The following is a 21,951-nucleotide window of genomic DNA, read 5'->3' on the forward strand; positions in this document are numbered from 1 at the left end:
TGGACACAGCGTTCGGCTGACGTTAATTTTTCTTACAATATACTTAGTCTTTGGGTACATGGGATAATGGAAGGGTATTGTTAGGCTTTTAATGATACTGCTACTTCTATCAGTTCTTTTTAATCACTAAATACTTGCTCATAGTTTTGAATAGGATTAGAGTTGAATATTTTAATTATAACTACATTTTGTTTCTAAAGCAGCAACGTATACAACGGCAAAGTCATTATATGAACGTCTGAAATACCAATTAATACCTAATACTGGATTTCAGTACCCATCCTCACTACTGTTTGGAAAAAACATTTGTCCCATCAGGCCAAAAACTAAATATAGTATGATAAGAAAATGTCTGTAACTCAGAAACTACAAGGTGCACAATGAAGTGTTTGATATCTGTGAACTCGTAACAACAACGTTGCATATTGAACTTTGACTATTGATGAGAGTGTGATTTCTGCATGTATTCTAAAAATATCAAAGTTGTACTGTTTGGTATGTGTCCAGCGTATGTCTGTGCCAAATTTAAGAACTTTAGACCAATCAGAACAAACGTTGTGGCATTTTTCCTTATCATCCTAAATATAAGCTTTGGGCACAAATTGTACCTCAGAAAGATCTGCAGCCATTAAGCCTTTCATTCGCAAGGGTGGAAGATATTTTCTGTTTACTTGTAGATCACATTTGAAAACACTGTTCTTGCATGAAAGTGTTTTTGAGCGCTGTTTAGTTTTGCTCTACTTTTAGGCGTTCTACTTTTTAGTCACAGTTCATTCCCTGAAGCAACACAGAGGCACTGTAACAACAATGGTGCTCTCTTTCTTTAGGTTTTTGGATTGTGTTTGGATGCACAACTCCGTTTCTCGTGGATACATATATACCTTTTCTTGTGATTTCCCCCAGGATTATTTCTGGCATTTTCTTCTCGTCTTCATCACATGCCTGCCGTCTGTCACTCTCCTTCTCCTCTACCCAGTGAGTGTGGCATCCTCCTTGCCAGGCGTTCAACCAGAAGTGACAGCAGCTTTCATCACACACCTTCCCTTTTTCTAAACAGTAAACCATTGAAGAACAACGTGTGTATGTATGCATTTGTCCCCTTCAGGGTTCCACTCTGTCATATTCATGAGCTTCCTGTTTTAACAGATGTCACCATGGAAACAACAGATAGCTTTTAGACACAGCCTTGAAGCGGACTGCGTGGTTGGCATAAAATAGCCTGCATATATTTTCATGCAGGACTGTTTTATGTCTTTGTGGGTGTGTAAGTGCTTGCAAATGACAATGCACCAGGTTAAGTCAGGTCATCACCAGACACATGTAGCTAACTTTAGAGTCAAAGGATCAGACAGAATCGTAATTTTACTTTTTCTTTTGCTTGTATTACTCTTTGTTTGTACTGGGCACTGGTTGCCAAGAGTCTTTTGGAGCAGTCTTGTGACTAAAAAGGTGATAATCTCAAACCAGACAGGCAAAATCTGTCTGGGGAAATTGTTTTCTAAAGCTGCCATCATGGTGTCCTCAAACAAGACATGCTGCTCAATGGGACTGGTCGCTGCTGCTCGAAATAAATCAGATTTTATTTTTGAGTGCGAGGTCAAGGTGAGGTTGCCGGTACTTTAAGATTAGGTAAAGCTACCAGAGCTAGATCTCTAAGATTATGGCTGCAAAATAGATGAATAGACTGAAATGTAATACAAATGAAACCTTTGCACACATTCAGTGTCTTAACCATTTTAGAGGACACAAAGTATTTCACTTCTGGAAAGATGATCTTTTTTAAAACTGGTTTGTCTATACAGTAGAAAGACGCAAACACTTTTAAAATTGATGCTACATGACCAGAGAAAACAGGGAAAAGGGCTGTGGGATTCACTTGCTCAAGAGATAGAAAACCTACAACTACCAGAATGCACTGTGCCGCACTGGACCAATAAACGCCGGTGGTTGACGTGATATAGGCTTATCTGTTTTGACACAGGAAATAATATGCCCGCCAGCTTGTAACAAAAGATCTTGAATTTAAGGTAAGCAGGTGTGCATCGGCTGATTATGTTCTTACCACTGTGCCAATGTTGGTGAATCAGAATTATCCTAAACTGGCAGGCCCGTGCCCACGATCTGCAGTCAGCATACTGCCACACCCCCATTTATCTTTACAAAGAAAATATGTACCCAGAGATATATCATGGACACAGTGGTGAAGTTGTCTGTATGCATGTATTAAAGCCCTGACACACCAGTGCAGGACTGTCAGTGAGCGTCTGTGAATGTAATGGCAGTGGGAAACAGCTGATGAACCATTCGTCACGCTCTTTAAATATGTTCAAACATGTCTATCTCTGATGTGCTCTCTCCTGAAGGCACACGCTGCAGGGTCTGCCACCAAAGTTAGATATGTCATCTTAACATCTGCTTGGAGGTAGATCAGAGTTTTATTATATACCCTGTTACTCACCAACAACAACAACAACAATAATAATAGGCCTTATCATAATTTCATGGCACTAACAATTGGTGGTAGTAGCCATGATAAGTGGACAGGCAGATTCAGTAAAAACAATGGAAACCAGAACTGTTACATGTCATTCTCATATATTCCATTTAAAGCCAGGACAGGCACACTCAGTTTTTATAGTGAAATATTTTAATTATGAATAATTGATTAAGTGGAAAGGCCAAGGATGAAATAAGTTCATGTATTAGTCAATGAATGGTTTGAAATATTGTTGTCTATTAAAGCCTTCTTTAAAATAAATGTGGTTTTTATGCGCATTTAGATAAAAGATGTGTTTACATTTTCTAAAACAGTTGGGCTGTCACCATGTGTGCATACACATGGTCTGTGGCAGTTCCAAACTTGTTTGTAGAGAAAATTCAGGTAAGAAAATCCCAGATTTCTACCAAAGGGTTTATACACTCTGTTTATGCACAGATTTGTGCATATGCACTGTTATAGGGAATTTATACTTCTGCGTTGAATAGTTTTCTATAGTTTTTGTAACTTGACGTGCACCTCCCCAGAAATGTAACTACACCTCGCGGCAATGCAGACCTCGTGTCTATTTTTGCAAGCTGAAATCATTTCCCGCATGCGTGTTACATTAGTTTGGAAACCATGTTTAGTATTCGATAGTTGTTTTGTCAGTGAACCTTGTGAGTTGTAACAGAGCCAGCATATGTACCGTTACCTTTGTGAAATGTTGCTGCTGTCCTTGGTTTTATATGAGAAGAGGAAAAGATTGCCGGCTGCTAGGCTAATTTATACAATGTAAAATGCCGTAGGCTTGTGCTAATACCGTTAGCATGTTACATTTATATGTAAAACGTGTTTGGTATAAGACAGTTGTTTTGTCAGTGGACCTTGTGAGTTGTAATGGAGCCGATTTTGTAATTGTGTGTGAAATTGTCTCTCTCAAGCCATATGTAATGTGTGTTTGGGTGTGTTTTGAATCAACTAAACTTTACAGCACTTAACAGAAAGCACCGCCGCTGACTAGTGTTTTGGAGCTGTAACTGCAGAGTGACACAGACCGCCCACCGCACAAGTATAAATGCTCACAATGGCGTAGGTGACGTGCGGAGGGTCTGCGCACAACTATAAATCCTGTTTTAGTGGGTGAGGCCTGTTGTTATGATACAAAGCTGGCTGAAAATCAGCAAAGTACCTCTGTTAGTCATTGTCAGTTACAACAGATACATGTGTAAAGGAGCCATCTAACAAACACACTGATGTTTTTTTATCAGTCCACATTTTCCTCAAGGGCAAAGAACAGTCCAGGCTGAGATTAGGTGAGAACTGACTTTATATACGAGGTGATGAAAGTTCCCCTCTTTTGTCAGAACAAGTCAAGAGTTTGATTCCAACATGATATCATCCACTGAGAGGAAAAAGTGACAAACTGTCTGAGATACACCTGTTTTTAGGTCATAGATAACTTTGTTAAAGTCTGGTTGGCAAAACAGATGGAGAGATTTTATTGTTGACATTTTGTTCCAAAAATAGTAAATTAACTCTGAACAATAGATTGTTCGGGGAAAATGAACCTTACTGCAATCATACTGAGACATAATGGGCCTGTATTATTATGTCTGTTATTCCTGTGGGGTCACTGGAAAATTCCATTCTGGCTCTTGATTGATGTTTCCTGAAAAACATGTTTATTTTTTAGGAGTCTGCTCGTATCTCCATCCTCTCTGTCTGGCTCCACCACCTGCCGGGATGATTGACAGATTTACTGACCGACTGGCAACTGAACTGACTGACTCAGCTGCTTACTTGCCTGGCTAAATGTGTGGCTACTTCACTGAAAGGCTGGCTCATTGGGATAACTAACTGACTAAATGAAGGGCTGGATGGATTACCGTCTGGCTGGCTGGCTAATAGCTAATGGCTATTTTCTTTTAATCTGGAACAGAGCCTGCTGACTGATTTTGTAAATGGACTTCCTGGATAATTAATCAAATTCAGTTTCATTGTGTAAATGGGTTAACTGCCTGGTGACACCTGTTTGTCTTGCTGGCCTGGCAGACGGGAAGGACTAAGAAAGTCCAACTTACGTGTCACTGAAAGAGGAAGCAGAGAAATTAAAGGGAGAAAGAACATGAAAAGGGAAGAAGGGAAAGAGTACGTGGATAAAGAAGTTGACGTGCAGAGAAAGGGAGAAGTTGGATGTAATGAGTGAAGTGGGTGTGATGATGAAGTGTCTGCTCTCATCAGCGCTCAATCTGTGCCGTCCACATGGTGTTTTGGCAAATGTATGTGTCTAAGAGGTCCAGAAGGGACGTGAAGTGAGCCGTGTGTGTGTCTTTAGACCCTGCTTAATGTTGAGGTGAAGTCCGCTCATGTATCAGACCAGGGGGAGTCACCACACACTACCATGCCCTTATAAGGAGAGTGTCCAGTGTCCCTGTGGAGCCTCCATCCATCCATCCATCCATCCATCCATCCATCCATCTATCCACGGCGTCCCACCTCTTTCCCCTGGCACTGTTGCTGTGCAGGTTCTCTAGAGGAGGAAGGGGGTCAACACAGACAGATGAGGACTATTTTCTGTGACAGATGGAGCCATCTCAGTCTTTTGGCTCTCACATGGTAGTTTGTACTTATGTATTTGTGCATCTGAAGATGGAAGATTACACAGTTAGTGTTTTTGTATTAGTAGAATTAGCACTAAATGATTTTGCTAAAACAAGTTGGTGTGTGTTCTGGAGTATAGCGGGGGGGTTAGTGTAGTGCTCCAATATGCTGTCACTAATGTTATGTCTCAAGCAGTGAAGCTTGGTAAAAAAAATTGCAGTGTGTGTGGTTTGCTCGATGCTCCGCATTGCTAGGGGGAAGTCTGGGTGATTGGTTACAAGATATCCACAAAATGCTTCTTATGTCACACCCATATCTTGCATAACTATTAAAACCAAAATGTGCTTGAGCACTTTCCCTTTTTGAAGATGAACTGTAAGATAAACCTAGCGTGTGCACTAGACTAAGTTTTCGGCTTAGCGTATGATATGTGGACACGATTTTTATCATTTTGCTGACCTGATTATTGTTCATTGTGTTCCCATGGTTGTTTGTTTACCCAAGAATTTCACCAACATTATGTCAGACTAAACAGTATGTTTTTTCTGACCTTTTATAAGCGATTCTCCCTGGTTTTTCTCTCTAACCCCGCCTACTTGCACACGTTGTATAAAAATTAAACAACTTAATAAACGAAACAGTGCAGCTTACCGGTGGCCTGCAGCTGCCCTTTTGGAGTGGAAGAGTCACAGTCCTGATAGTTGTTCACTGGCCAACCCCTGGCAATGAGCTGCAAAGTCCATCATTTGTAGTCACCCTCCAACAGCTTCATCTTCCTCTCTGTAAATCCACCAGCAGCACACTGGCCGAATTATATAGCGAACTGCACTGTACCCGGAGCTCCATTAAGCTTGTCTAAAAGTTGCGAAAAAGGCATCACTTTTTCTGTCTTTGTTGGTCAATGTTTGTATAAAGTCTCAAAATGAGTAATTTTGAGCTACCTATTTAGATGGACTAGATTTTTATATATACTTTTTTGCATGTATGACACATGTTAATTACATTTTTAAATATAGGCTATGTGAGGTTTTTTTTGTTTCATATTCCAGTGAGTGCGATTACATGGACATGAATAACCCATTTACGATCGAGTTTTTGGAATATCCCTTTTATGTGTTTGAGCTGTAAACACCATATTCCGTTTATGAGAAACCCAATATTTCCAGCTTGAGTACTCTGAAAGAAACTGGGATGTATACAGGCAATATGAATTACCTAGTTTCTCTGTGCTCATGTAAACAACATATCCAGAATATGATCATAACTGGAATATACTTCATAAATGGATTGTTCATGTCCATGTAATCACACTTACTGTCTAAATATTCCTTAGAATTAAAAGTTCATCGCTCTTCATAAGAGTGTACTTGCATGATTATTCTCTTATATTATCATTACATCAGTGGCATATGAATATGAAGATGTGAAGGTCATTAATGTTTGTTGCTATTATTTCTGGGACAATTATATGGTCAAACAAAGTGAGTTACTGTAACAGGCCACGGTGTGTGCACTGTACTCGTTCAGGTGCTGCACTGTAACCTTGTTTATACCATTATGTTAAAACCAAACTTTAGTAATCATGTGCAGTTGTAGAGGGTAAGGATCATGATTCCCATGTGCTTTTTTCCCACCTACCCCATACTATACAACACAGTAAGAAAACACAGCCTTATTCCTGCTTCTTGTTGCTTTCCAGTCAGACCTCTCCATAATTTAAATCAACTCTGTTGTAGGCCAGTTTTACTGCTGTGCTGCACAGAGAGTGCATTTCTAGACTAGACTACCAGACTGGAGTGCAGTGCATAATGATAGACTGCCCTGCTAATGATCTGCTCTATTGTTCAGCTGATAACATCTTGACAAGCAGGTTTTATGGGCCATCACAGCGTTGACTTTGCCAGTTGATAACAAGTTGATGCCAAAAATTCTTTAACATTTGGTTCAGAAAGTGGCTTACCTGGTGTTTTAGGTGAGAATCAGTTGTTTGCAAAACAAAAATTGTTAGAATTTTTGGAATCACTGCTTATTTGATTGTTTATAAATGTAGCTTTTACTCAGCGATATGTGTAAAAGATATTGATGAGAATGATGAGCTTCAGATAACCCTTCCTGAGCTGGGTCATAAATGTCACATTGGATGTGCACTACTGTCATTTTTGACAGAACGTGACAGTCCATCTATTTATTTTCTGCTCTTGTCCTGGAGGGAGTTATAGTACAGTCCAACCCAGTGACCATTAGCAGCCGCAGCTTGTCATAGGACATTTAATACTCCAGTGAACATGCAGCAAACGGAGCCTTAATCAGCTTTATTTTGGATATAACAGACAGTGGTGTAGATTTCACTGCTGAATAATTCAGCGTCATTGGTTTGCTGAATGCTTGTGTGTGTCAGGAGAAAAGGGGAAGTTGGGTAATGTGGAAAGCTGATACTATACCTGTCCGATGCGCAGATGTTACATGCACATGGATTCACACAAGCACATACACACAAGCATCATGACAAAATAATTTATTTCTGCTCAGTCCATATTGATTTTAACATAAATTCCTTCTTTTCTCTTGTTTCAGAGACAAACAGAAAGCGGATGATATAGACAGCAACCCGAGGTCCTCCACCAGAGAAGGTACGTGACACACACACACACACACACACACACACACAAACACACACACACACACACACACACAGTTTTTTGTGCTAGTGTAGTCATGTTAGAGTCAGACCACACTCTAAGCTGCCACTGAAGCATATCAGCCCAGTAACAATGCTGTGGTTTAGATGATTACAGAGGGGATTAGCCTGCACTTGTTGTATTAAGCCCAAAACTTTCTCCCTCGAAAGCTGTTGAACTGTTTGTCCTAAGCGCTGTTAAAGAGAAATACTAAACCTTTAGTCTGTATTTCTCTTTGCACTAAGTTTGCACTAGTTTGCACTAATAGATGTCAAATGAAAAGACTGTTAGATTGCCTGTATTATATTTGGATAGAACAAACATCTGAGTGGTCACTCACCACATTCTTTTAATGTCTTAATATCTAGCAAGTAAAATTACAGTGAATTAAAGTAACATTTAAGAAACTTTCATAATCAGTATTAAATATAAACTGATGCCACTCAATGCTTTCTACTACCTGCTTATCAGTTAAACATGGCCAAATGTATAAAAGATTAAACATAAAATTTGGCAAATTTACAAGATTTTTTTTTTTTTTTTTTTTGGAGGATATGAATCTGGCTCTCAGGGTAAGCATTTTCATAAAATTAAAATGTGCATTTAAAGGTCCAGTATTTAGGATTTAGGGGATCTTTCACAGAGTTTCTACAGTAGCCGAGAACAGACAAACCAAACACTGGTAGCCTGAGTGTCAGACTGAAGCTCCCAGAACCTTCAGTCTGACATGGCTTCCATTGAAGGCGATTTACAAGGGGGAGGGAATTTGATTTTTCCCTAATCAATCAGTAGAGATCAACGACTCACCCAGAATCTGACGTCATTAGTATCCATGCCTCGGGGGTGCCGAAAACAAGCGAGCATTGCCCGTTTAAAATGTCTCCGTCGTCGTGCACGCCCAGCTGCATCGCCGTTAAATCCAGTTTAGCAGCTTCCTTAATTTGGTCCTCCATTAACGCGAGTAGTGGCGAAATACCTCAATAGCATCGTTAATGTGGTCTGTAGGATCTATAGCGGTCGCCATTGTTGCTATCCTCACAAGTTACCCACTGGCGTACAGCTTGACATCAGCATGGCGCTGATTTGCTAATTGCTAGACTCCCGGCGTTCATTGGTCGGTCCATCGTTTGGACGAGATAAATCGCAAATTCATTGCAGTATGTCAGACCAGAGATGCAAGCCTACTCAGTTGAGTGGGCGGGGTCTGTGGTCTGGAACCAGGCTAAAACACTGGCTCTAGATAGAGCCATTTGTGTTGTAGTATTGGCCACAGTTCTCCTACACACTTGGAACATGAAAGTTTCAGTTGGTTACAATCTGCAACCTCACTGCTAGATGCCACTAAATCCTTCACAGTAATGCTTTAAGATAGAAGAGAAGTATTTTTCTGTTGACGAGGATCATTTTGACTCTACTTTGTCTTTCGCAAAGAAAAAAAGTTTACTAAAGGTAGCCTTTAGATTTACATTTAGTGTAACTCACCAAACTCGTGTGTGTTGCTGAGGTCCAACAAAAATACAGAGTGCTTGTCACTCCTCATTAAGCATTTGCAAAGCTAATAATCATTTAAATCATGTTTTTTTTCATCCATGTTTGCTAATTTGTCAGCTGTTAATGAGCGGGATAGTGTGAAATCAATTGCAAGGGAAATGCACAACCCGCATGCTTGTTGTGCTTCCTTTTTACAACGAGGACCCATTTATTAAACAACACTGCTCCATAGTGACACCAGCAGTCAAGATCTTCACAGGGGACCTTTAATCAAGGCCTTGCATCAATGTCCCTGTTGTTGGTTTGAAGTTAACAGCACGAACACTGATAAAAGATGTGAATGTGCTATCTGACACTTCTACTTCTCAGACTTTTTTCCATTTTCCATTTAACAGACAAGTATCGAAGCTTGTAGTAATACAAAATGCTAAATTACAGTCACCACTCTATAAATCATTTGGCTTGTGTGACGATTTCTCTCTCAACGGAGGTTGTTTCAGACACAAGGGAAGGCAATTTAAACGTGGCACTCATTTTGGTGCTTAGCGTTTGCTTTAATTATGAAGCACAAACAGCCTTGAGAGTGCTGCGCGGTGTCACAAGCACATTTTTAAGTAAGGGGAATGTTTACATTGAGGTCGAAGTAGGACAGTGGGGCTGTTAGCGGTGTCAGTTTGTGTCAGTGAGAACGACATTTGGCACTACACAACAGTAACAGAAAGGCGGCTCATTGATCAAGACCGACAAGTTGACTGACAGGGTAATATGGAGTTTCCCAGTCACACAAATCTGATGTTTGCTTCAACACCATTTGGACCTCTAGAGGGATTATAAACTTTCTTTTCATTCTGTTTTTCTCTGTAACTTCTTCTCTCTCTCTTTTTCTCTCCCTCTCTCTTTATTTAAAAATTGGGACCTTCTCATAAGGGGCATTATAAAGGGAAATGTGTACTTTTTAAATAGTTTGTAGTTTGCACCCTCAGCACATTCTTCATTCCTGAACCAAAATACCCATTTATACGGTATACTTACTATTTGTGCTATTCCCCTTTAATTTAACCCACGTCAGATGATGGTAAATACTATGCGAGAGAGGAAAATCAAAGTTTCCACACTTTCGGTCCAGGCCATATAGATAAGTGGTTGTGAAAGAGGAACCGAGCAGACGAGAAAATTCCCTGTGTAGTTTTTCCTTCCCTGTCTGGTATTAGACTGAAGGGTAGAGACGGGAAAGTCTCATGTATCAGAGAGCAGTTTATAGTTCTGTGAAGCTCAGTAGATGTAAAAGTTTGATTTCAAGTGGGCAAACACAGAGGATGCCTGTACAATAATTGTACTGCTAATCACCTTGGGTAAAAGTGTTTATGGTATGGAGTGACTCACCCTCTGCATTAACAACATGTACAGGATAATGTCTTGCACTGTAGATGCCATTTAGAGTCTTGAGTCTGCCAACTGTGGTCCCATACACATCACTGCTAGACCTTTGAATTACTCAGAATCACATTACACAAGTACCAAATGAGGTTAACTTTAACAACTTTCTTCACACTTTAATGCTTCATCACTCCTGCACTCTGGGCTCTCTCTCATTCTCTCACTCTTATTTGTCAAGTCAGTACATGAAAGTTGATAACAGCAGTAAATAAAGTAACTATTCAATATCCTGACCTGTGTTCAACCCAGGTGGAGAGGAGGGTTTTGAAGGTGGGTCAACAGGTGTTTGTTGAGCCCTTCAGATAGTCCATCATTGTGGCTTAAACCCTCAGATTAAATCCAACATGAGGCATGGATTTATGACAAGCTATTACTATCTGTGAGCAGGATGTGAAAGATGGACACAGCTCAGCCTTTAACAAGGTGCGAGTGTTTCTGCGGAATATTTTATGCGTTTAAAAAAATCACAATAACAGTGTTATTGCGATATCTATAGAAAATTGTAAAAATAATAATTTCTACCAGTCTAATGTTTTGTCTTGTTTTGTCTCTTTTTTTTAGCAAATGAATTACACTCAGAACACAAGTGTATGGAGGTGGAGAGAGAATCTGTAACCATAAGTGTACAAAGTCATACAAAAAGAGCAGTTACACTGAATGGGTTGTGAAAAGGCACCCAGAAGGCTTTGGGGGAGGGAGACAAAGCAAGAACGGAAACAAACGAAAAGGATTTAAGAGGTGCTCTACTATTTACACAATATTATCATATTTGTGGTATTAACATGATATCAATAATTAATATTTATATATCACAGTTTTTCGTTTATGCTGGGATATTGCGACACCCTTGTTAAGACCTCGTGTGTCACACTGTAAAAATCCTGTTGTAGACGCACTACCCAAGCGTATCTTAGTGTAGACCTTTTTTTCTGCAAACATGTAATTAATAACATCAACAAATAACTACTGCATTTTATTCAGGTGAGCTAGCTCCAGGCTCTTTTATTGTCAATACTAACTCACTGTCATTGCATACTTGTGTATACATATTTATATTGTATACACAAGTATGCAATGACAGTGAGTACTTGTGTATACATATTTATATTGTGTATATATATATAATCATATTGGAATGCGGCCATTGTTCCAGCTGTACTTTTCTTACTATGACAAGCAAAAATGTCCACAGTGACAAAGGTCTATTCACTGTGTAAGGTCAATGCAAAAACAGTGTACTCAGTCCAGTTAGCCAGTGTTGTTGTGAGGAGAACAGAGTGTGGATATATATATATATATATATATATATTTGTATATTTGTATATGTATGTATGTTTATATGTTTTGCATGTTTTACTCGATCACCATAAAGAGGCTGACAGGGATGAACTTCATAAAAAAAAATGATGTCACTACCCACGTTGGTCTGGAGCTGTTGTTTGTTTCATTTCTGCTTTGGTTCATGAGAGACAAGAAATAGTAGAGAAAGCTCCTGGAGCTGGTTTACCTCAGGGGGATATAAAGCACACACTTAACTGCTAGTGAAGTTAAGTGTCAAGGGGTATTATCGGAGCTTGAATGTGTACACACACTGACATTACTTGGTTTGAATTCCGGTCAGATTTTTCTATGTAAAACAGCTTTCAGCACTGCCAAGTTTTTGTTCTTTTGTTTTTTGCGCTTCTCCTGGTTTAATGTTATTTACTGTTACTATTGTTTATGGTGTTGATACGTGTCACTATATTGCCTTGTTGCATCTTACATTTTGTCAGTGGAAAAGTTGCGAGCCTTATTTTTGTATTGTCTACTCTTTTCTAGCTCTGTAGAGAGATCTGTTTTGGTGAAAGTGTTGCCCTGAATCATTGCATTATTCATGAATAGTAGCCTCAGCATACCAGATTGCAATGCAGCTACATTTTAAGTGACATCACGGCAATCACAGACACTCCCCAGTGTTCACAAACTAGTTGGGTTGGCACGCCAGCTATGTTAATGTGCACACTAACACACACACACACACACCTATGACTCAAAGCATAAATGTGTTCTCTGGAGGTTGCTAAAGTGATTCTGGTGTTGTGTAGTAAATGACAAATTAATGATATCCAACAGTGTAGCAGTACAAGAGAGATTTTCCTCAAGGCATCTCCTTAAAAGTGTTTTTTCCCTGACACACTTTCTATACTAAATGAAAATGCATAGGAAACCAAAATTTGTATTAGCTGCCACTGGACCTTTAATGTCACAAGGCCTGAACAAACACTCCCTGTAGATGTGCTGAGAAGTCCTTTGATAGTTGTCCCTGGTAGAGTTGGCTGTTTCAGTGGGTAACTGGTACCTGAGGGCAGCATAACCAGAGTTTGACTGCGGATAAAGGCAAGTGAGTCTGCTGAGGAACTTGTTGTAGCCGCAGGTCATGGTTGGTCTAGAAAATTAAGGCTTTGGACTGCTGCAGCACATGTACCAACATGACATCATTTCAGTACAACTTTAATCCCTGTTAGTGTAACGTAAATGTGAACCAGCGCTGCCCCCTTCTGGTAGAATGTTGTATTTAAACACTAGATTTTACCATGACTGCATGAAATTCATTATCGGACGCATTTTAAGATTAATAACATCTCTGTAGGAGCTGTGTTCAGACTGCCACTTGGGTGTACAAATTTGTGATGAGTGCAACATGATGGAATACATGGAAATAGTCGACAGCTTGCTGGAGGCTGTGCAGAGAAGTGCAGTGTGATTATCATGTGCGCACTGCAGCACAGTGTCTCTTTTGTTGTCACTTCACACTATGACTTGTGAAGTCCAAGATAGGTTGGATCTATGTGTGTGAGAAGATAAGACTGTGACCTTAGAGTTTCTTTGTACAGTATGAATTTGCAACTCTATATCCTTGATAGACTGACCCTACTCAACAGACGTTTTTAAAGCCATAGGTCAGTTTTTAGAGCACATCTGCATTTTCTTTCATTTCAAATTCAGATAACTTTTGTTTCCCACCCAACATGAATATAACATCTGGTTATTAAATCATGTAAACCTAGCAAGGTTACACCGTTCCCATTAGCATCCCCATGATGTGCTGTGACATTCTCCTTTTACTGCAATCATGGCCTCATATTATGCTACTGTAAGTTTAAGGCCTGCTGTGATTACAGAGTGTGTGACCACCCTCCATGGCTGAGGAGGTAGACTTTTCCCTGGAAATTGCTACCTACCCACTGCCTTTTGCGTTCAATAAAGTCTTTATAAAGCGTAACTGCCACTTACGCCATCCTTGTGTTTGGCCATGTTTAAAAAGGCCTGGATCCAGATGGGCAGAGAAATAGGTTCACAGTCTCAGGAGTTTAATCCAACAAAGGTGGGAAGGATTTTTGCATTCTCAGCCTTTTTTACTGACCAGGAAACACACACGTAACACATATGTGCACAGTGTGAGGGCAAAGTAATTTTTGACAAACATTTTTGCAGTGTGCGTGCAGTTTTTGCTCAGTTTAATTTCTGTGAAAGGAAATTACTTTTAAAGATGATGCCACTGATTGAAAAAAATTGTAGAGCTCAAACAAGTAGATGGATAAGCAATTCGTGAATCGGCAAAAGAAAATCAGCATAAGTCTTAAAAAATAATGAAAATATAATGCTCTGATGTAATTATTTTCTTGTTTTTCTCAGTCTTCTATGATGTGCACTGAAAATCTTTGTGTTTTGAACTGTTGGTCAAATAAAACAAGACATTTGACGACTTAAACTTGGGCTCAGGGAACTTTTGAGGGCAAGTTTTCAAAACGGTCTTATCATTTATTGACCAAACAAGTGGTCCATTTATTGCGAATATATTTTGCAGATTAATTGATAATAAAGTAATTGTTATTTCCGCCTGAGAAAATTATTTTTTGGTTTTTCATAAAAGGTCAAAATACTGAACGAAGAATCTTTCTGTCAGTACTACTTTGACTCGTATCTAGAAATGTTACTAGACTATTTGTCACAAAGTAAATGCACATGAGTCCTAACCTGCTCCAGTTTTCAGACCACGTTACAATTGAATTCTGTCTCACTAAATCAGTCTCAGCTCACATGGGGACATTTGCATCCAAAAGGCAACACAAACTGTAAGTGAAAGCGTCAACTGTCAGTGACGCCTTTTTAAAATTCCCCCAAAAAACATGCTTAGCACCGCAGCTTTGTGGCTGAAACAAGAACCATGTGAGAATCTTGTCGTTATTTTGTCTCGCTCTGTGTTGCCTTATAATGATGTGGGTAGCCAATCATGGGCTACTTCGAGGCTAAAAACTTCTGATACATGTGACAAATTTGGTTAACGCTGAATGCATTGGTTTGTGGTTCACTTTGCTAAAAGCGTCTGCACGTGGGACCAGAAACCCACACACTTTATAAACATACAGATTAGCTACACTAAACTGGGCTGAGATATTAACTCTTCAGTTTAAAAATGCATCCGTCAGAACAACCTCTGTTAGATAGGAGTCACACATGTGGTATGATTTTTTTTAAAACTATGAGTTATTATGAATGTCTCTATTATACAGTCTGAAGTACACCGTTAACTACACATTGTTAAATATATGCATTCATGTCTGTGTTGATGTCTGTTTTTCACTACTGTATTCTGACCATCAGGTTTGCTGGAATGGGTAACCTGCTAAAAGTCCTAACAAGGGATATAGAGAACTATCCACACTTTTTCCTGGACTTTGAAAGTAAGTCTGGCAGAGGAGTGGAACAAAGGGAGAAAAGATGGATGGAGAGAGAGATGTGGGAAGGGGGGCGGGAGGTGTAACCAGCTCAGCTGTTTCCTTTCTGTCAGCAGGTCTGTGCTCCTGATGACGAAGCTGCGAAGGAGCCTGCTTATGCTCCTCTCTTTCTCTCCTTTGCTCTCTCCCATCCTTTCACTCGGTCATGACCTCCTGCTCTTTCAGCTCCGATTTCTCCCATTTGTCTTTAAATAACGTATTGATGACTCTTTAACATCACACGGACGTTTCTTCCTCCTTTCTCTTTCTGTTTCTCTCTCTTGCAGAAACCAAATGGGGAATCTGTTAAAAGTGCTCACTTGCACAGAGCTTGAACAGGGGCCAAACTTTTTCCTTGACTTTGAAAGTGAGCTCAGCTTGTACCTGTCCCTCTGCTAGGCCAACCCCCACCTCCCTCTTCATCCCTAATTCATTTTTCCTTTAACCTCTCTTTAGCTGCTCTCACAGGTCAGGGGTCAGCCCATTCAGCTATTGAATTGTCAGCCTTCGTTTGCATTTATTAGAATTCGTGATTGATTTTAGGATGCTTTTGAAATCCATGACAAGTTGAAGAAGAATGGAGCTGACCCTTGACCTTTTGCCGTCTGCTTTTACTAACTTTTCCACATGCATCTCCCTGTATGTGAACTTAAAATAAGACACATTTGATACCTGTGTATGTGGCATAATGTAATTACTAACATAATGTTGTTATCCAGAGCGTTAAACAGTGTTTTGTCCCCATGTAGCCTTGTTTCTCTTCCTGCATAGTCCTGTTATCTGTAGTTATGTCATTATATTATCAGTGTTAGGGTCAATATGTGACTATTAAATCAGCTACATCACTGCTCTGCTTCCTAATGCTCACATGAAATACACAAATTGGTTTATAAATCTGCTCTGGCCTTTTTCTAAAACCTCCTACAGAAGAAGAAACACAGTACGCCTCCATAGTGGCATTTCAGCCACTCTCACAATGTAGCCAACCTTTGTTTATTCAGCAAAGAGGAAATGATGGGAGTGGAAGGGTTTTGAAATGCAAAGCAGACCCCAGACAGAGTTTTAATGTCACCGATGCTCTAAATTTAGAGCTGCATTTCTCTCTGTGGTCATAATAGCCAAATCTGTAGTCTCCTGCAGAAACATATGATTATTTACAGTATTGTAGATCTTAAATAGACTCCCATGATGTTAAAATGTTTTTGTTTTTTTACCATGCAGGAAATATGAAGCAAAGACTCAATTTTATTGTAGGTTACAAGCATGGCAGAGTGCAGTAGAATTCTGCTTATATACACCATTAATTGGAAGCAGTAAAATGGCAAGAATATCATAGTATTGTGATCCAGACCTGTTCATTTTTTGCACATTAACCAGGTTCTACTGTAGCGGATTAGACTGTCCTGTAAAGACACTGGAAACATTTCACTGTAGTACAGTACTCCCAGTTTTCAGCACATACTGTTTACCTCCATTCTTTTAGTCAGTCTCCTTGAAATGCACTTCAAATTCAGATTTTTTTATGAATACTTGATAATGAAGCTGGTGTGGAGCCATTCGGTCTACCGTAGAGTGCTTCCCTTCTTTTATAGACAACTTAAGTCTTATCACTGTAGTTAACACATAATGTTTGGAGTGTGTATTTCAAATTAAATGCATCACTCTGAATGCCCAAGGCTGCTCATTTTGGTGACTGACTGACTGACTGTTGATGGAGTCATGTGGATATGCTGTATGTGCTAAAAGCTGAAACTGTTTACTGGAGTGAAATAATGCCTTTAGCTTTGACCCAAACACACTTCACTCTGCTGAATGTTTTTGTGCTCATCATCACAATGGACAACGTTTGATGAGTTACTCTTTTGTGACAAAAACAGTCAGCACACACGTTCCCCCATTAAGTGTCCCATCCCGATTAAAAACATTGTTCTTTCATTCAGTTGAAGCCCTTTCACATCAGATTTAGACTAGAAAATTTAAGGATGAATTTTAAATCTAAAAAAAAAAATTACATTTCACTTTCATTGATTCTTGATGTGAAAAGGCATGAATTACCAGTTTTGAAATGTATTTATATTGACATTGACTAGCAGCTTAGCTAACTACTGTCCTCTGCTGATGTGTGTGTTTTTGTATGTATGTGCATGTGCTCGCATGTGTGTATGCATTTTGCGTGCGTGCTTTGTGTGTTAGATGCACAGCCGACAGAGGGAGAGCGCGAGGTGTGGAACCAGGTGAACTCAGTCCTCCAGGACTCCGAGAACATCCTGTCTGGCCTGCAGGCGTACAAAGGAGCCGGCCAAGAGATCAGAGATGTAAGGAACACACACACACACACGCACACAACACCAATTAATTAAGAACCATAAAATTCATACTAAATGTCTCTGCGTGTAAAAGCTGAACAATTTGCAGTACAGGGGAGGAGAGAGCAGCTGAAGTGACATCAGGTTTCATCATCATCATCATCATCACACACAGCTAACTAGTTAAAGCTGCACAGTATTCAACATTTGTGTTGCACCTGGTTCATAGTGTTTATGATCATTATGGTTGTAATCATGGATGTTTTCTAATGTGTTCTGCCATTTTTTTTATTGTTTGTTTGTTTTTGTTCTTTTCCAGGCAATTCAAAACCCTAACGACTTCATGCTGCAGGAGCGAGCCTGGAACTCAGTCTGCCCGCTGGTCATCAAACTCAAGAAGTTCTACAGTTTCTCACTCAGACTAGGTACATGCAGGTCATGTTATAGTAAAGGCTTTTAAAGCTTATTGAGCCACTCAAGTTAAGGTGAAGTTGTAGTCCTTATCTTATTTAGTATCTTATTGAGTACTGAATTCCATCAGTCAGGTGGTCTTTAAATTACTTTTTTTTTCTCCTTTATTTCAACAGGGTTGAAATATGTTCTCGTAACTTTCAGTATTTATAATACTTTGTGACATAATTCTTAGATTCTTTATTTTGAAAATGACTTATTCAAGTTATAAGAACTTTCATACATGTACCTGAAGTTAGGGGGATACACTTAAGTTTGCGAGAACAAAACTTTTTTAAATTGTCAAACCAACTATAGAGGGCTTAATATAAAAATTAGTATTGTAATAGGAGTGATATGAAAGTCTAAGATAATGAAGCTCATGTCAAACAACAAAATTACTTGACTATAAAATTAATTGTGAAGTGACTTGACTTGACAGGTTCTTGCTCCTCCTCTATCAAAATGGTGCATGCCCTAATAAATTCTGAACGAGACTTGACACGTACACAGTGGCTGACATCTTGTCTGTGTGTGTCTGCAGAGGAGGCTCTGCAGAGTTTGCTGGAGTCCCTGACATGTCCACCCTTCACGCCCACTCAGCACCTGGAGAGAGAGCAGGCGCTGGCCAAACAGTTTGCTGAGATCCTCCACTTCACTCTGCGCTTTGATGAGCTCAAGGTCTGACGGAAACCCTGAGCTGTTTGGCTCAGTAACACACACACACACACACATATAGTTTCAGTCACTCTGCCCTCATTACTGTACTGTACAGTGACACACAGAGGGGTACGCTTGTATGAAACAACATGTTGTTTAGTTTTTATTAAGCATTGGCTAAATATATTTCTGTTTACTTGTTTTCCTGCAGATGAGAATTCCTGCCATCCAGAATGACTTCAGCTACTACAGAAGAACCATCAGTCGAAACAGGATAAACAACATGAATGTGAGTTGTCCTGACGATGTTTTATCAGTTTAGATCGGCACGTGTCTGAGAGCCATTTTTATTCTTGCTGTTTTTAAGTCCATATGGTTATATCGTACAGCAATCTTTAATGCGTCTATACTTAGTATCTGTAGTGCTGTCTTAGCCCAAAAGAGGAAACAAAGATGCTTGTGTTTTTTAATGTGTTTTATGTCACATCAAAGACCAGAAGTAGGCCAAGCTGTACTGTAGCAAGTAGTGGGGAGAACCTTCCTACACTGACACCTCTTGTTTATCTGTATGGTTTGTTTGTGCACCCACAGTTGGATATCGAGAATGAAGTCAACAACGAGATGGCCAACAGGATGTCTCTGTTCTACGCTGAAGCCACACCCATGCTGAAAACACTCAGCAACGCAACCACAAACTTTGTGACAGAGGTGAGACTGCTGGCTCTGCATCACTAGCTGTGTTTCCATAAACATATATTTTCCCACCCAGTTTGAAGTGTTGCATTAGAAAAGCTGTGTGGAATCAGCCGAAAAAGGTTTTTCCTCATTTGAGGTGTGTTTCCCTTTGTCAGAAAAGAGTTCTTGTGATAAATGTGATAACTAATTACAAAAATGTGCTTTGCTGAGCCTGGTTTATATGCTTCCAGACAGTTAATAGAAACACACATAATTTGCATTTCTTTTCTTTTTTTCAGCATTTCAAATGTTTTTTTTTTTTGTTTTGTTTTGTTTTTAATTTCTATTTGCTAACAATTGAATGAAAACAGCCACTGTGTTTACTGTGGGTGGGTGATATGGCCCTAAAATATCAAGATATTTCAGGTTATTTTTGCCACACTGTGGTGAAGTGGTTAGCACTGTCGCCTCACAGTGTTCCCCAGGTACTCCAGGTTAACTGATGACTCTAAATTGTCTGTAGGTGTGAATGTGAATGTGAGTGTGAATGGTTGTCTATCTCTATGTGTCAGCCCTGTGATAGTCTGGAGACCTGTCCAGGGTGTACCCTGCCTCTCACCCAGTGACAGTCCTAACAGGATAACAGTTCCTAACAGTTCACCTTTCAATATTCAGCAAAAACTAAACAAAACTGATCTCTCATTTCTTTAGTTTGTGAACAACAGCAGTAACTCAGAGTGAGATTCAGATTCTGCACACAATATTAATATTACGACAAAAAAAACCTACCACAAATTACACATTTAAACAGCTCCCAATTACAAAACTGTACTCTGGGATTTCCCATCTGGACCTCTATGCTCTGCCCTTTCTCCTCTAATCATCATGCTGTAACCTGTGACACTCACCGCTGACCATCAGACCCACCCGCAACTACACTAACCTATTTATTATAACAAGCTATTATTCTATGATGACTACCGCACATTCATGTATATGTGGTTTTTGTCAAGCCTTGAGTGTCGCATAGATTTAGAGTAATTGTTTTCTAACTCGTACTTTATCGTTTCAGAGAAACTAGTACTTGTGGCAACTATTGTCATCATGTTGTGGCTCTAACAGCACAGCGGGGCCCTTACAGCTGTCTTGCACTCTGAATATTTGAAGGAACAAGTCCAAAAAATACAAATTTAAAAAACACATGATGTACACTGTGTTCTTTTTTTATTTCTTTTTTTGTGTGTGTGTCAGAAAGCACATCATCATGTTTTAACAATCTATGTAATTTTTTAAACAATTTCAATAATCATAGGAATCAGTAAACTAACTGTTGTTTGTATTTTGTTTGTGCCTTGTGTAGAATAAGACTCTCCCACTGGAAAACACAACAGACTGTCTCAGCACCATGGCCAGCGTCTGTAAAGTCATGCTGGAGACACCGTGAGTCATGATGTTTTCTACTCACACACACACGCACACACAGTCATGAGGGTTTTCACAGGTCATTAATATGTGCTAGTAAGTGATTTCTTGCTCAAAAGATTGTCAGTGTTCAGTAGGACTGTAAATGAGACACACTTTGACCCAACACATGACGATGAGAGTCCTTTAATTTCAAGACAACAGCGTGAGATTCAATAAAAAGCTCTTGAATATGATGCCCATTTAAGTGTGGAAACCTTTATGGGTCACAGTCATTCACACACTCTTGTGGCATGTACAGTATGTGCACATGTATTCATCCAACTGCACATTAACAAATGATATACCGAAAGTGTTAGCATTGGTTTTTAAAAGGAAAAAAAACTCTCTGTTCAGGCATTTTCTTTGTGCTGTCTTAAATTTTCTCATTTTATGATCTGTTCCCTTTCTAACCCTGGTCCTCCCTCTGTGTCTGTGTATTTAGGGAATATTCGAGTCGTTTCAGCAGCGAGGACACACTTTTGTTTTGCATGAGGGTCATGGTCGGAGTCATCATTCTTTATGACCACGTCCACCCCAACGGTGCCTTCAACAAGTCCTCCAAGATAGACGTAAGACACATGAACACACACATCTGTGCGTGATTGAAGCTGCACAATGTAACAGCATCACTATGGACCACAGATCTGTTTTGTAATGCAGCTCCTGAGCTGCTGCACTGTCTGACTCTGACTCTGTTCATTTCTTCTCAGATGAAAGGCTGCATAAAAGTCCTCAAGGACCAGCCGGCAGACAACGTAGAAGGCCTGCTGAATGCCCTCAAGTAGGTTCCCTCGGGATTGTGAAAGAGTGATTTTGTGTTGGCTGGTCAGGAATTGATCTCTTTTAACTTTTGCATAACCATCCAGCACACTGTTCAGTTTCTTTGAGGAACGTTCTAACACATGTAGGGCCTGAGTTGGTCCATACTGTCACCAAAGTGACCGCTGTAGAGT

General features: G+C 39.7%; 1 protein-coding gene across 5 annotated transcripts in view; it reads left to right on the top strand.

Moving 5' to 3' along the window:
- The window catches only part of fam49a (family with sequence similarity 49 member A), a 45,318-nt gene that overhangs the window by 20,053 nt on the left and 3,314 nt on the right, over positions 1-21,951 (top strand). For 2 of the 5 annotated variants that reach the window (XM_049589906.1, XM_049589904.1), the window contains 11 exons: positions 7,655-7,710; positions 15,331-15,410; positions 15,731-15,810; positions 17,637-17,758; positions 18,069-18,174; positions 18,744-18,880; positions 19,071-19,148; positions 19,451-19,567; positions 20,895-20,974; positions 21,441-21,567; positions 21,709-21,779. In XM_049589906.1, coding sequence (XP_049445863.1) covers positions 15,738-15,810; positions 17,637-17,758; positions 18,069-18,174; positions 18,744-18,880; positions 19,071-19,148; positions 19,451-19,567; positions 20,895-20,974; positions 21,441-21,567; positions 21,709-21,779 — 911 coding nt within the window. In that variant the 5' untranslated portion in view covers positions 7,655-7,710; positions 15,331-15,410; positions 15,731-15,737. The remainder of the gene's footprint in view (positions 1-7,654; positions 7,711-15,330; positions 15,411-15,730; positions 15,811-17,636; positions 17,759-18,068; positions 18,175-18,743; positions 18,881-19,070; positions 19,149-19,450; positions 19,568-20,894; positions 20,975-21,440; positions 21,568-21,708; positions 21,780-21,951) is intronic. The other 3 variants (XM_049589908.1, XM_049589907.1, XM_049589905.1) reach the window with 2 other exon arrangements.

Source organism: Epinephelus fuscoguttatus, linkage group LG11, assembly GCF_011397635.1.
Source record: "Epinephelus fuscoguttatus linkage group LG11, E.fuscoguttatus.final_Chr_v1".
In the NCBI taxonomy this organism is placed as follows: Eukaryota; Metazoa; Chordata; class Actinopteri; order Perciformes; family Serranidae; genus Epinephelus; species Epinephelus fuscoguttatus.